This window comes from Palaemon carinicauda, chromosome 41, assembly GCF_036898095.1.
Source record: "Palaemon carinicauda isolate YSFRI2023 chromosome 41, ASM3689809v2, whole genome shotgun sequence".
Classification (NCBI taxonomy): Eukaryota; Metazoa; Arthropoda; class Malacostraca; order Decapoda; family Palaemonidae; genus Palaemon; species Palaemon carinicauda.
Genome location: NC_090765.1, coordinates 18,835,178 through 18,852,677, shown reverse-complemented (window position 1 = coordinate 18,852,677; position 17,500 = coordinate 18,835,178). Strand labels below are relative to the sequence as shown.

Sequence of the window (17,500 nt, the reverse complement as noted above, 5' to 3'; positions counted from 1 at the left end):
ACCTTAAAGGTTGACTTGTTCCATTAACCTTAAAGGTTGACTGTGATGGGCGATGATGAGATGTTTTGACTTCACAAGCAGAGTTTTAAGTTTCAAGAACATTCCAGAGAATTCATATCACCAATGTTATTGTGACTTATGTACCCTAAAATTGAACACAGCTATCCGGACAAGTTGATCTCTCTCTCTCTCTCTCTCTCTCTCTCTCTCTCTCTCTCATGAACGCAGAAACACAAACATACAAAAAAACATTTACTATGAACTACCAATAATAAAATACGATAACTCGATATAACCCAAAAAAAAACAAATACTGTGTAAGTTATCATGATTCCCTAAATCTATTAATATACTTAGAATCTTCATCAGCAGAAGGTTAACAAAATTAATCAATTGTTAAGTGAGTCAGCACATACACAAATAAAATCGGTAGAATAATAAGCCAATAAACTCATCAACAGTAAATAAATTCGTATAACAAACAAGGAACTTAAGTGTATTGAGACTCAAATTGGCAAAGAATCAACAAAACCGATAATAAATTACCAATTAATCAACTTGCCAGTCACTGGATATAAAAAGAATTAAGAGAATTACAAGCTTTTTCACCACAGCCAATATCAATTCCTTTCAATCAACTAGTCAACCACTGGAAAAATTGATGAATGTAAGTCAATCAGTCAGCTATCGTATTCTAAAACCAATCAAATTCAATCTAACAGATACTACATTAATATACATACCATGATTTATTCGATACCAAAGGCAATGATCAAACAATCAGAAGGACTTGATTAGAAAATGTATTAGCATTTAGTCCGAATCAACTATTCAGTGATTCTATCATAAATTCCGATAAAACACTGCAATTGAAAATCAAAATCCCTCAATCATACATTAGATTGGTTTACCAATCAGACGCGATTAATCACTCTTCAATACATCAATCAGGCTCAATTAATTGTAGGCCAATAAATTAACTAGACAATGATATAACATTCCAGCCCAATTAATCGTACCTCAATATATTAATCGGAAAATATATGAACCAGACCCGATTAATCGTATATCAATAAATCAATCAAGACTCAATTAATCTGGCAATAATATATCAATCAGATATTATTAAATTAATCAAACCAAATTAATAGGCATCAATGAATCAATCAGTCTCTATTGATCGGGCAATAATATATCAATCAGTCTCAATTAATCGAGAAATAATATATCATTCAGTCTCAATTAATCGGACAATATTATATCAATCGCATTCAATCAGTCAAACATTAATGAATCTCTCAAATCTAATTAACAGACAGTTTTATATATCAATAAGAATCAATTAATTATCCAATGCATTGTAAAATTAATCAAACGCAAATGCTCGGGATAATTCACGTGTCAATCAATCTCTTGCTCGAGGGTACAACTCACGCACGGTATTCTATCTGTTTCCCTATTTCCATTCCTCACTGGACTATTTTCTCTGTTGGAGCCCTTCAGCTTATGACATACAGCTTTAAAAACTACTACTACTACTACTACTACTACTACTACTACTACTACTACTACTACTAATAATAATAATAATAATAATGGTAATAAAGATAATAATAATTTTCTACCTAAATCTGACTATAGCACAGTAAAAGAAAACTTTTATATCCGTTTTATTTCGTTTTTTATTGAAAATGACAGATCACAGATTTTATGTCTGATCAAAATATTACCCTACCTACGCATCTACCTAAAATAACTGCAATAAATATCTTTTTTCTTAATTTCTTTTTAATAAAAATGGCAAATTACATTTGTAAGTAATGTGAAGCGGTAACGAAACAAACAAACAACAACAACAACAACAACAACAACAACAACAACAACAATAATAATAATAATAATAATAATAATAATAAAAAGGGATTTAACCAGCCACTCACCATTTTATGAACGACCAGAGGAAGGGCATTTGGATCCGGGATGAAGATCCTGAGGGCAGCATACAGAGCATCCATCAGAGATACCATCATAGACACCTTGCCGTCCATGCCGATGCCTTCGTCCAAAACAGCGAAGTATTCGGTTCCTGAAAGGATACGAAAAAGAATTCCTGTAGAAATCCTGTAACATCAATAAGAATTTCGTATTTTTTTTTTTTTGGGGGGGGGGTTATAATAAATTTCATAGTATTGATTGCCTTAGGTGTAAATGAAATTTGGGGAGGGGAGGGTTGTGAATAATGTTGAAGATATCAAGCTCATATATATATATATATATATACAGTATATATATATATATAATTATATATACATAAATATATATGCATATACATATATATATATATATATATACAGTATATATATATATATACACTATATATATATATATATAATTATATATACATAAATATATATGCATATACATATATATATATATATATACAGTATATATATATATACACTATATATATTTATATATATATATATATATATATATAATTATATATACATAAATATATATGCATATACATATATATATATATATATACAGTATATATATATATATATATATATATTTACTTATACAAACACACACACATATATATATATATATATATATAAAATAACCTGTAATGTCTTCCATTACGTTGAATAAAAATGTCTATATTGAGAGAGAGAGAGAGAGAGAGAGAGAGAGAGAGAGAGACTCTAAATCAATGAAATTAATTATCAGAACACCCCGAGAAATCAATAAATACCTTATTTAATAATTTCTCAGCGAAGACAAAGAGACTAAATAGGGACATTAATCATTCACTTTGATTTCTGGTGAAATCGGTTTCTCAAAGATTCGTTGCCGATTTTTTATGGGGATTCGTTTAAAGCTCTTAACTAATGATTAATAATTAAGTATAGATTAGCCACGATTTAATCGAGTGGTATTTCAGGATTAGGTATGAATTATAGAGAGATTAAATACACTTTTCTGTTAGGAATGTTACTGAGATTATACACTAAAAGAATTTTTGATAAATAAAAGTCATTAAATATTGAATAAATATGGAAATTAAATTGAACCTGTAAAATAAACTTAGGTTTACTGGCTGACCCTCGAGCATTCATGAAAATCTTACACCAATTCATTATTTGACAGGACTGAACCATAGAGCTCTGGAATGTGATTTTGCCTTGAGTTGATAACAGATTCGAAAGCGAACCTCTCTGAAATTTTCACAGTTTTCGTGACAAGCTCTAGCATCAACTCGGTATCGGTTTTTCCAGACCCTGTCACCCTTTTAGAGAGAAAAACAATGACATAAACTCAATTTTCAAGCACGTGTGCTCTCTAGAAATAGCGACCCTGCATAGCGGTTAAAACTTTAGTCTAAGAAGTGGCGGCGTCTTCAAAACGGGCTTAAAACGCCACCAAACCTTAGCCCAGCTTCCGGATGATTTTGAATGAAAAAAGACACCCTGGAATGCCACAGGCTTAAACACTCAAGCGAGAGTAGTTTCAAAAGTATATTATAGGTTACGTACAAACTTTACAAGCGGTAAACGCAATTACCTCTCATAACTTACACCACAACTCATTGTTCGAAGTACGCCTACACTGTTAAACAATTTCCGTAAAATATGGTAAAAATCCTGGAATAAATGTTGCTGGGCATTTACCGTTTTAAAAACGGATATATTGACGTAAAGGAGTGATATTACGGTCACCTGCCCGTAAAAGATAATAACAAAGTAGGGTAAAAATTACGGTCGCCTGTATTTTATTGAAATACGACTGAGAACACAATACTTTTAAGGAGGAATTCCGATTAAAATTACGGTCATTTTAAAGTGTACTACATCAAAGTGGAGAAGCCATAACACACATGAGATCGAACAAGCATCAATATTTACTTTACTTCATTATGAAGGATATTCTTATTTCAACGCCAAATGACTAGCATAATTCTGCCACTATCTTACCTGCTATCTAAAAGTAGGATATTATAACTCTGTCCCGTGGAGGAGACAGAAGTTGCTTTGCCTGCGATCAATATTCAAATCACCCATGTAAAAGCCATACTGTCATTACAAAATTCTGGTACACCATGCATTATATTGATATATACGCCAATTATATATATATATATATATATATATGTATACATATATATGTATATATGTATATATATATATATATATATATACACACACATATAAAAAAAGTAAAAAATAAAGGCTAATTATTTAGATATATACATATGCTCACACGTGCACCCCCTCTCACCATGGTATTACTACTCTCTAGCCCTCTATCCTAGGGACGAGGATTGATTGATTGATTGATTGAAAGTTTTCTGGCATCCTGACATCTAAGGTCATTGACGCCGATACCATTTACTGTATATGAAAATTAAAAGAGAATTCGATTAAAACCAAAAAAATTAAGAAGTCAATAAAATAGTTAAATAGTTTTCAGAAGACCTGCTTCTGAAATAAATCTAAAAATTCCGCTCGCATAGTAAGACACATCATGTCCAAGAATCTTGGCAAGGATAAACCTGCCATCCTCACCTCGAGCCTCAAACAGATATCTATTTCTCAAGTTAGTAAAATTAGGGCATTCGGTCAACAAATGCCTCACTGTTAAAGGTACTAAGCAGTCCTCGCAGTACGGTTGGTGTTGGCCCTTCAGCAGAAACTCGTGTGTCAACCGTGTGTGACCAATACGGAGACGACAAAGAGTCGTCTCCCATTTTCGGGGAATCATGTTATACCTCCAAGGTGATATGATATTTGTTACTTCCCTCATTTTATTGCCGTCTTGACTGTCCCAGTGCTGTTGCCATTTATCACAAACCAATTTCTTGATGTAAGGTAGGAGATCGTTACATGGAATGGGATACCTCCTTGGTAGCAACTCGGATGCCGCATTCTTCGCCAGTAAATCTGCCTTCTCATTCCCAGACACACCTACATGTGCTGGAACCCAACAAAATCGAACAGTTATACCTTTCCGTCCAATAATAAAAAGCCATTCTAAAATCTTTAAAACTAGAGGGTTACTAGAATTAAAAACTTCTAAAGCTTGAAGAACACTCCTTGCATCACTAAAAATTGTAAAATTACCCTCCTTTTCCAAAGCTATTTTCTCAATAGCGGTTAATATACCATACAGTTATTATTATTATTATTATTATTATTACTTACTAAGCTACAACCCTAGTTGGAAAAGCAGTATGCTATAAGCCCAGGGGCTCCAACAGGGAAAATAGCTCAGTGCGGAAAGGAAAAAAAGGAAAATAAAATATTCTAAGAAGAGTAACAACAATAAATATCTCCTATATAAAACTATAAAAAACTTTAACAAAACAAGAGGAAGAGAAATAAGATAGGAGAGTGTGCTCGAGTGTACCCTCAAGCAAGAGAACTCTAACCCAAGACAGTGAAAGGCCATGGTACAGAGGCTATGGCACTACCCAAGACTAGAGAACAGTGGTTTGATTTTGGAGTGTCCTTCTCCTAGAAGAGCTGCTTACCATAGCTAAAGAGTCTCTTCTACCCTTACCAAGAGGAAAGTGGCACTGAACAATTACAGCGCAGTAACCCCTTGGGTGATGAAGAATTGTTTGGTAATCTGTGTTGTCAGGTGTATGAGGATAGAGGAGAATATGTAAAGAATATGCCAGACTATTCAGTGTGTATGTAGGCAAAGGGAAAATGAACCGTAACCAGAGAGGAGGATCCAATGTAGTACTGTCTGGCCAGTCAAAAGACCCCATAACTCTCTAGCGGTAGTATCTCAACCTCTACAATTAAAATCATTACTATGTACTCCAAATCCAACGCCAGCATCAGATTTGGAGCCATCAGTATAGATAAAAGTCGATCCCCTATGTTCTTCGACATGTTCCATAAAAAGAGACCTGGATTCTAAGTCAGTCATATTCTTCTTAACTCCAATAAAGTATTTACAAAAAGATATGTCAGGTAATTTCCATGGAGGCGTTGATGATACTAGGGACGAGGAGAGACCGAGTACTTTTACGTCTGGAAATGCTGCTGAGCCTGACCAGATATATATATATATATATATATATATATATATAAAATCCCTAGGTAAGCTGCAACCCTAGTTGTAAAAGCAGGATACTTCAAGGCAAGGTCTTCAACAGAAAGAAGTAGCCCAGTGAGGAAAGGAACAAAGGAAACAGAAAAAATAGTGTACCTGAATGTAACTTCAAGCAAGAGAACTCTACTCCAAGACAGTGAAACAGTGAAAGACCATAAGGAGGCTATGGCACTACCCAAGACTAGAGAACAATGGTTTGAATTTAGAGCGTCCTTTAAGAAGAGCTGCTTACCAGAGGAATTCAATGTATAATAGTGATATCTGGTCAGTTAAAGACCAAATAATTCTCTTAATGAGTGACGGGAGTTTGACCAAGCTACCACCTCTCTCTCTCTCTCTCTCTCTCTCTCTCTCTCTCTCTTATACATATATATATATATATATATATATATACACACACACACATACACCAAAAGAACAACAATGCATCCGTTTCTAGTCCACTCCAGGACAGTCTCAGACATGTCCTAATTCATGTTTGGGGTTTGGCTAGTTTTCATCACCACGATGGCTGCTGAAAATTTGTAAAGGTAGGAAATTTTTGTCTGATCGCTCACAGCAAATCAACCAAGTATGTGTGGCCCTGACAAGTAGAGCTTTGCTGATCACGGGGATACAAAACTAGTTCACCATGTTAAGGTATCCCCTCTCAGAGAAGATACATATATACAGTATATATGTATATATATATATATATATATATATATATATAAATATATATATATGTATATATATATATATATATATATACACACAGTATAATCTGCTGTCCATTTTCTTTTATTGTGGCTATTACAACTACATATATAACCAGCAAAAGCGTTCACCAGATTCTGTGTGTACCGGCATAAAAAGCAATAAGCTCTTAAAAACTATGATAAAATGATACAGAATTGGGTAGCGAACTATTCAGTGGTCAAAAGTGTCGGAACTCGATAAACATATGTAAGCAAGAGTTGAACTAAACTTGTCTGACTTGGTATTGTGTAGTTAGTCCAAACTCGTGGGAATCTCTCGGGCTAGGGCCCTTGTTACAGAGATTACAAGCTTCCTTCTTTTATTCTGCGATTAGATTTAGGCTTGTAAAGATCAGAAAATGAAATTGAAAAATCCAGAATGTTACGATATTATTGTAACCATTATAAATACTTATATGAGTGGTAAATAATCCTCAGAAGATTCTCTCTCTCTCTCTCTCTCTCTCTCTCTCTCTCTCTCTATATATATATATATATATATGTATGTATATGCAAAAATAAAACCCATCCTCGCACACTCACAAATACCATTGAAAATTGGTATAACATTTGAAGTATCGTTTTAAATGAAAAGGAAAGGCAAAATATAGGAAGTTAATTCATACACGTAAACAAATCGCCTCACGAAACAATATCAATCAATATTTTTCATTTCCATTCCTAAAATTTCCACAGTTCTTACGGAAACAATGTAATTACGTTTTTCTACAAATGACGAACAAAGACATAATTCTTTTTACGCACTTTCGTTATGAGTTAGCTCTTCACCAGCAAATAGCCTCACATTTCTCAGACCATAGGCCTATGTGCCTACCCTCTTGCATTCCGAAATTCCTGGCTGATAAGCCTATACACCCCGGGGCCCTGTAACAACTCCCCAACCTCCTGGGTGGGGGTATGGGGGTATCTTCGGCTAAAATTACAAAACCCATTAGAGAGAAAATGACATTCTTGCTTCTCACGCTAACTCTCTTCAAGAATAATCAATGAGTCATTTTGGCCTTTTACTTTGGTTTCTTTCTTCTACTCCAGTGCTACATGATAAAAGCGCTTGCTGAAATCTTAAAATTCCTTGGTAAATTTAGCTGGCGGAGAAGCACTGGTACTAATACATAAGGTTCAAACATCTATTGCTGGATAGATTTAATGATGTTGCTTGCAATTTTCATCAAAGGGTTTCGGTCACGGAGAAGAAGTTACAGTAATAAAATTTAGTCACACGTAAGGGTAAAATTCAGATTTGAGCAATAATCACACTTTAAGTAATTCCTTTACAGAAAAAAAATACTTCCATCACAAGTAAAATCTAATAAAATTTGATAACAGAAAAAAAAATATATTTCACACAATTTTGTCACAGGTGAAACCAAAGAAGATGGTTTTAAGAAAACTCCTTGTCACAGAATTTAGTCGCACACAAATTTGAATATGCTGATTTTCGTTATACACTACAGCTTAAGCAGACTCTAATCTGGTTACTTCACCGTCTGCAAAAAGAACGGCTTTTATTTTGGGCTAGGGAATTTTCATAGTATTCCAGCTTAAGAAAAATTCAAGACTTTAAATTGTCGAATATTTCTAATACATATATATATATATATATATATATATATTTAATGTTTTTATGTTAACCAGGCTGACATGAGTCTTTTTATAGTTTATATATGACATATCTGTTTTTGACGTTGTTAATAGTTTATATATAACATATCTATTTTGACGTTGTTACTGTTTTTAGAATAATTCATTGTTAATTTGTTCTCAACATTTATTCATTTCCTTATTTCCCTTTCCTGACTAGGCTATTTTTCCCTATTGGAGCTCTTGGGCTTCTGGCATCTTGCTTTTTTCAACTAGGGTTGTAGCTTGGCTAGTAATAATAATAATAATAATAATAATAATAATAATAATAATAATAATAATAATAATGTTTTCCTCCCTCAGAAATGTAGTCTGAACAACAAAAATTTATTTACTAACTAGTGTAAGAGACCCGTCAAAAATAACGAATAAATATCTAAATGGATATTCACACACGCATACACACATTCAATCAATTTAAGAATAAATATGATAGTGACTATTGTTTTTTTTTCCTGGAATCACCCAAATTTTGAATGAATGGAATATAATGCATACACACTCACACACAAATTATATATATGTATATATAACATATATATATATATGTATATACACACACGTGTATATATATACTTATATATATGTGTATATGCATATATATATATATATATATATATGAATCACCCAATGTTTGAATGAATGGAATAAATACATACACACTCACACAAACACACACACACACACACACACACATATATATATATACATATATATATACATATATATATATATATACATATATATATATATATATATATATAATATATTCATATATAAATACACATATATAATATATATAATATACATATATGAATATACACACACACACACACACACACACACACATATATATATATATATATATATATGTACTGTACACACACACATACATGTGTTAAAGAAAGATTAGGTACTTCTTAAAGGAAAAAACGGCGCCAGACTATATCTCCCACTTGCGGAAAGCATATTTACAAAGTCTTCTATTTATCAAGTGAAGTTGAAAAATGTTTTTACTTTTATTTTCTCCCAACTTGATCTCAGGATTTACAAAGCAAACTCTTCACTGTGTTGGTGATGAATATTTGAAAGGAAGTGAATAAATAAAATGACGCAAAAAAAAGTCGCAACGAAAATAAGTTCATATTTGATGCATTGCACGGCACAAACTGGTGGAGAGAGAGAGAGAGAGAGAGAGAGAGAGAGAGAGAGAGAGAGAGAGAGGGGTATACTAAAATGGTAAATGTAATTTTGTTCCTTTTTCTATTTGAATCTAGACTCATAATGCCTAACATTCTAACATTGAAAATTCCAGTCATTCCACAACTAGAAAATGTAAAATAGGTCAAGAAGATGAGCAGTTCTTAATCAATTTCTTATAAAGCATTCAACAGGAAGTCAAATGAAATGAAGCAGGATATGGTAATAACAATACTATCTAATTTTTATGGTTATCGGTAAAAACATGAAATTGAATTTTTTTCACCATTTGCGAAAGAGAATAGTTTTCCGAAACCAGATTAAAAAGTGAATTAACTGTACCCCTACTTCAAGGTGATTTCAGTGATATACTATTTTCCTATTTCGGATAAACATTTTATGAGAAACTGAGTAAACATACACATCATTATTATCTGGATACCAGGTTAAAAAGCTATATACTTTCTTTTTTATACTTCCGGTATATTTAAAAATGTTTAGTACAAGTTATGATGGTACCTCAGACTATAATGAGGTACCAGCGCAACTAATGCGCTAGGAGGCTCTGTGGTGAAGGGGACATTATTATTGGGCCGCTAAGTTGACACACAACCTATTAAAGGCTTTTACATTTTTACTTTTGTCTAATTTCTGATTTATAGAAGACAATTATATATTTTCAAATTGATAACCACGTTGTCTTTGATTTGAAACTATAATGATAAGGTATGAAGATGAAAATCACCAAAACAAAAGTATTCCATAGACTTAATGATACTACATTGGTCTTGAAAAGAAAGCTTTTAAAATGCATATACATATATACATTTATATACTGTATTTACACACACATATATATAATGATATATATAAATACAGTACACACACACACACATATATATATATAGCCATGGCTGATGTTCAACACGCGAATCGATACTGTGATAAAACCTAGTTGGAACTAAAGAAACTTTGTGAGATAAAACTATTTATTATTATTATTATTATTATTATTATTATTATTATTATTATCATTATTATTATTTATTACAAGTTAGCTACAATCTTGGAAAAAGCCGGATGGTGTTAGCCCAAGGCCTCCAACATGGAAAAATAGCCCAGTGAGGAAGGGAAACAAGGAAATAAAAAAAACTACAAGAAAAGTACGGTACAAACAATATAAAGTATTTTAAGAACAGCAATAACATTAAATTACATTTTTCATATATAAACTAGAAAAACTTGAAAAATCATGAGGAAGAGAAACTAGATAGAATAGCAAGCTAGAGTATACCCTCAAGCAGGGAAGAAGAAAGACTTGGTGGAACGGTAAGTGGGAATTTTACATAGCAACGTGAAGCATACGCATTATTTTACCGTCTATTTACTTATCTTGGACGCAAGGAATAGGCTTAGATGTACATAGTCTGGTTAATTAACTAGACGTTTATAATTATGATACTACATAGCATGATTTTACGTTAAATATATCCCTCCTTCGGATTTCCACATGTTTGACCAATAGATACTTTGAAAGATTTTGTTGTAATTTAATGGTGCGAGAGATCAACATCTCAATATTGTTTTCAGCTTTTATGATTCAGCCTTCAATTTGACGCCATTAATTACACCAAATAGGAGCCAGTGCCAGAATTTCCCATTGCATCACCTTGTGGTACAACTTATATGGACCTTCTTGGGGATCATCTCCAAAACTTTCCTATTGTAACTAAACGCCGCATGCTGGAACTCTTTCGTCTTGTGAGGAACGTTATGACTATAAAATAGAGAAGTTAAATGTTCAAGCAGTTTGTATATTACTTCAACCACGTAAGTACGTATACATTTTTATCGCAATGTCAATTATCTTTAAAAATCTTAGTCATGTGTCCATGGTGAGAATTTGTATGAATTAAAACATTAGATAATCGAGCTCAATGTTTTTTTTATCTCTAGAGATAAAAGACAGGAGAAAAATTCTTATGTCTGGTTGTGATTTTTCCGGTTAGATACATTCTCTTTGTTCGATTCACCAAAGATCAGGAGGATATAACATCCGTGACAGCCGTGATATGAGCTGAAATGGAGGAGACGAACTGTTACAAAGTAGACATGAGTTTCCCCGCTGTGTCCCTTTACACGAGAGCCACCTAGTGGCGACTCAAAGAAGCCGGTACCTCACTGGCATTGTTCTTCAGTCATAGGTTGCATCATTTTCTCGGGGCTGTCCTTCAAAAATCTATATTCTGACAGTTATTGATGAATGGCTATCATTATATGTAAGCGTGAATTACCGTTTTAACCTACTACTACTACTACTACTACTACTACTACTACTACTAAACATGTATCACAATTAATTAAAGTTAATGTCAGAAAAAATAACTGTTAAAAAATTGTCTTACAGTATTCAGAAGCATTCTTATCTACGTGAAAATGTAACCCCATTAACGAAACATATACAAGTAAATCAACTCATCCTACATTAGGAATTACATCTATTGCATAGATTAGTTGGTTCACAAACATGAGATGACATCCAAGATTGAAAAAAAAAAAAATCATCCATTTTCTATCTACTTATATTTAATGACCTGCAACAATTCCCCACACTTATCCCGCTGACAAATTCTAAACAGGGTCCCCAGGATGGAGACTCGAAATTAACATAAACATATCATATTTTTCCTTCCGGGATGACACAGGAGAGTTTTCTATCCTAGCAAAGATAACGCCGCTCCTCCATCCCTGGTTATGCGGGAAGGCTCCCTGGCCATCATATCCCGAGGTTGAGCGATCCCGTCACCTCAGCAATGAGCACTTCTCCACCGATGACTAACGGCCCGACGCGCCATTTCAGGCAAGGCGCTTTCAAAAAAAAAAAAAAAAAAAAAAAAAAATGGAAATTCAACCAACAGAGGAGAGAGAGAACAAGTCTTGTAAAAATAAAAGACGGGTTATAGAAGCCTTCTGGAGACGTTCCGGCCCGGCAGTATGCTGGAGGGGAGTTAGATTTGATGAAGGGTGAACCCTTGTTATTGTTTATAAATATTTAATAGGGTTGTAGTGGCCTCTTGGAAACGTTCCTGCCTTGCTATCTGCTAGTTAGGAGATACAGACCCGTTCAAGCTCGGTAAGTTTCTATTAGTGTCTGCAACCTAACCCTCCTGTCAGTTAGGGATGGGGTTTTTGGGGGAGGCTGTAAGTCTACTTACTGAGTGATCAGCAGCCATTGTCTGACCTTCCCCGGGCCTTTTGCGCTGATCATATGAATTAAGGTCACTCTCTAGTTATTGTCCTGCCCCTTGCCTTTGCCATTCATGAGCGACCTTTAAACAACTGCCTAAGAAGGGTAGAGGGCCCGGAATGCGAAGTTTATAAAAAGAAAAAAAAAAAGAGCGAAAAAAAGACAATAAAATTCTTGGAAAATAAGGTAAAGAAAAAACTTGCAAAAAATTAAAGCGTGAGAGAGAGAGAGAGAGAGAGAGAGAGAGAGAGAGAGCATCCTCTCTCGGCGCCACCAATAGATTCAAGACACTGGTTGCCCTGGCTATCCGAGTGCCTTCGACGGGGGCTTTTAAAACTGAACGAATTTTGTTGTTTTCCCGCCCGAGGGCTTCCTGAAGGATTGGTTTCATAACCAACTCTGAAGGGGATCGCCCCTTCGGAATGATTTAGGAGAAGCTAGGCAGCCTCTTTCTGGGCGTATACATATTAGATAATATTCTTCCCGGGCTTCAATATTTGAAGGTCAAAATAGCCAACGACGTGATTTTATGGAGAAAATTTATCACGATCTTTTAAATACTTGTGACAATTAATAGAGGAATTGGATTGACCTTTGTCGAAGTATAAGGATATTTTTCCCTTTATGCTGTTTCACCTAAAATTACGAGACATTATTGAGAGAGAGAGAGAGAGAGAGAGAGAGAGAGAGAGAAAGAGAGAGAGAGAGAGAGAGAGAGAGAGAGAGAGAGAGACACCTAATAAACAGTGTCTCAAGTATGTTAGAAATCAAATGCAATACGCGTGAAAGAGAGAGAGAGAGAGAGAGAGAGAGAGAGAGAGAGAGAGAGAGCTCATAAATATAGTGACAAGTATGTTACAAATCAAATAAAAGAGAGAGAGAGAGAGAGAGAGAGAGAGAGAGAGAGAGAGAGAGCTAATAAATGTAGTGTCAATTATTACAATTACAATACAAAGTTCTACCATCTACAAATTTTAATCCTTTCATCACCAATAACATCACCCAAGTAGAGATGGAATAATTCGGAAAGATAGGTGACTAATTGAAGTGTGTTGAGATTAATGAACACTAAGTGATTCAATAACCCTTGCTTAGACCAGATTTTTGAACGCAAAAGTTAAAAATTATCACGTATAAAATTGCCTACATTGTCTGTGTACGCTACTATACTACATACGTACGAATGGGGGTTCATTATTATTTATTATTATTATTCTCACAATCTTCACTGGCCCATATTGGTTTTGGCTAACTTTTCATGGCCGGATGCCTTTCCTGCCGCCAACACTCCCCATTTACTCGGGGATTGGGACCGGCACCGAGTTGAAGCTGACTTGGCCCCCCTCAGTACCTGGGTTCTTGTAAACAGCTGTTCTTCTTCTTCTGCCACTTCTTGTTTTACTTTCTGTGTCGATACTGAGGTGGTATGGTCAAGTCATGAGAAGAGATGAACAATATATTGGGAGGAGAGTGATGGAAATGGAGGTACAGAGAACGAGAAGGAGAGGGAGACCAAAGCGAAGGTGGATGGGACTGTATCAAGGATGACCTTCGATCAAAGGAATTAACCGGTGATGAAGTGTGGGACAGAGGTAGATGGAGAACACTGGCCAGAAACATCGACTCCACATAGAAGTGGGAAAGGATGCAGACAAAGAAGACAAAGAAGAAGATTTATTATTATTATCATTATCATTATTATTCTTATTATTATTACTTGCTAAGCTAGAAACCTAGTTGGAAAAACAAAATGCTATAAGCCCAACAAGGAAAATAGCAGAGTGAGGAAAAGCAAGTAGGAAACAAATAAAATAGTGTGCCTGAGTGTACCCTCAAGCAAGAGAACTCTAACCCAAGACAGTGGAAGACCATGATACAGAGGCTATGGCACTACTCAAGACTAGAAAATAATGGTTGGATTTTGGAGTGTCTTTCTCCTAGAAGAGCTGCTTAACATAGCGATGATTATTATAATTATTATTATTATTATTATTATTATTATTTGCTAAGCTACAACCCTAGTTAGAAAAGCAGGATGCTATAAGCCAAGGGGCTCCAACAGGGAAAATAGCCCAGTGAGGAAAGGAAAATAAAATACTTTAAGAGGAGTAACATAAAAATAAATATCAACTATATAAACTATAAAAACTCTAACAAAACAAGAGGAAGAGAATTAGGATAGAATAGTGTGCTAGAGTGTACCCTCAAGCAAGGAGTCTCTTCTAACCTTACCAAGTGCAAAGTAGCCACTGAACAATTATAGTGTAATAGATAACCCCTTAAGTAAAAAATAATTAAAAAACAAAAAAGAAAACTCAAAGAAAAAGAAAATTTAGTCAAGAATAAAATGTTAATGGTAGACTAAAGAGAAGGGATTGTCGCTAATAAGACTCGGTAATTAAGTAGGCCATATTGTTTGTGCAGCACCCATTTTACTTCTCATTTCTTCCAACCTGCTTCAGCATCCAAATTTATCCACATTTCAGCCAGCCAACATTCTCCTTTTAAAGTTCAAATATATGTTTTACGTTACATATACAGATTACAAAATGTTAACCCGTCTTCTCGTTAATAATAATAATAATAATAATAATAATAATAATAATAATAATAATAATAATAATAATAATAATAACAATAATAATAATAATAACTTAGAGAGTTCAGGACAAAGTCGTTGAAAAATATTTAATTTTATTCCAAAATATGGTCATGTAAATAAATAAAAATTCAAATGGAAAGAAAAGTGAATCCAATCATATAATTTAAGAATTTCTGTAAAGAAACAGACCATCAAGGAACAAGAGAAATTTGGAAAAAAGAGGCTTTATTGGTATATTTACTCTAAAAGCAACAAGAAATTATATGAGAGAGAGAGAGAGAGAGAGAGAGAGAGAGAGAGAGAGAGAGAGAGAGTAATAAATAAGAAAATGGACACCGTCTGATATACCTAGTGGCCGTGATCCTACCATTCATCAGGATTCTTCTATCTCTTGCATCCATCCCATCTTCCAACCTCCCCCTCCTTCCCCCTTTTCCACTCCCAGGCCAATCCCTCTGCTTCTTCTAAGAAGTGAGAGATAAGGCTATCATTTTTCTTAAGAAGTCTTTTCAGGGGGATATCGGGGGGGAGGGGGGATTGTAGTGGGACAGGGTAGGGATACAGAATGGGAAGATGGACAAATGAAAAGATAGCACTTATAAGTAGCCTATACGAAAGGGATGGAGATTCGCGCTAATATTATGTATATACTGTGTACATATATATGTATATGCATTATACATACATATGTACTGTATGTATATAAATATATACATATATAAATATATATATATATATATATATATATATATATATACATATATAATGTACGCACTCTCGCTCGAGAGCATTCAATATTTAGATACGAAATATTTACATAACCGGCATTCACTTACACATGCATGCATATACTAGTTCAACACGGTGCAAACATTCAGCAAGCAACCGAATACGGAATTAAACAGATTTCCAATTCCATTGCCCAATTCCACTGGTTTACAGCGACAAACCAAATTGTTTTGTGCTGTTAACAAAACGAGCACCTGATCGTGACAAGCTACAGATAGGAGGAATTTCACATTGAATTCCAATGATTGGGAATATAATGGAAGTTAAACTTGGTCTATGTTCGTAAATCGTAAACACAGGCAACCGTATGCGCATTCACGCATGTGTAAATACACAAACACACACACGCACACATATATATCATCATCATCATCATCATCATCATCATCACCTCCTCCTACACCTATTGACGGAAAGGGCCTCTTTTAGATTATCTTGAGGTTTTAAATTAATACTTCCCCGGAGATTTATTATCCCTTACTTCACGTTTCATAGTTCTCAGACATGTAGGCCTGGGTCTTCCAACCCTTCTAGTGCATTGTGGAGCCCAGTTAAAAGTTTGGTGAACTAATCTCTCTTGGGGAGTGCAAAGAGTATGCCAAAACCCATCTCCATTTACCCCTCACCATGATCTCATCCACATATGACAGTTGAGTAATATCTCTTATAGTTTCATTTCTAATCCTGTCCTGCCATTTAGGTCACAATATTCTTCTGAGGGTTTTGTTCTCAAATCTACAAAATCTGTTGGATCCTGTTACATTGTCATACCATGACTCTTGTCCATACACTAACACCGATCTCACAGGCCTACGTGGCTGAGGACTATGAAACGTGAAGTAGGAGATGAAAGGAAAAATACTGTATTGATTTAAAAGCTCAAGATAGAGACGACTGGCGAAATCTAACTGAGGACCTTTAAACTCCAATTCTAAATACCATGTATTAGAGATCATAGTTATTAAATATTTAAATGATTCCACCTCATTAATCCTTTCTCTTTCCAATGATATTTCATCTTTCATTGTGTATTCCGTTCTCATCATCTTTTGTCTTTTCTCTGTTTCTCTTGAGCCCAACCTCATGTGATATTTCATGCATTCTCTTCAGCAAGCTATACAAACACACACACACATA

General features: G+C 34.3%; 1 protein-coding gene across 1 annotated transcript in view; it reads right to left on the bottom strand.

The window, feature by feature from the left end:
* The window catches only part of LOC137632257 (calcium-activated chloride channel regulator 1-like), a 181,897-nt gene that overhangs the window by 88,895 nt on the left and 75,502 nt on the right, over nucleotides 1-17,500 (bottom strand). Inside the window, exon 5 of the mRNA XM_068364146.1 lies at nucleotides 1,941-2,086. Coding sequence (XP_068220247.1) covers nucleotides 1,941-2,086 — 146 coding nt within the window. The remainder of the gene's footprint in view (nucleotides 1-1,940; nucleotides 2,087-17,500) is intronic.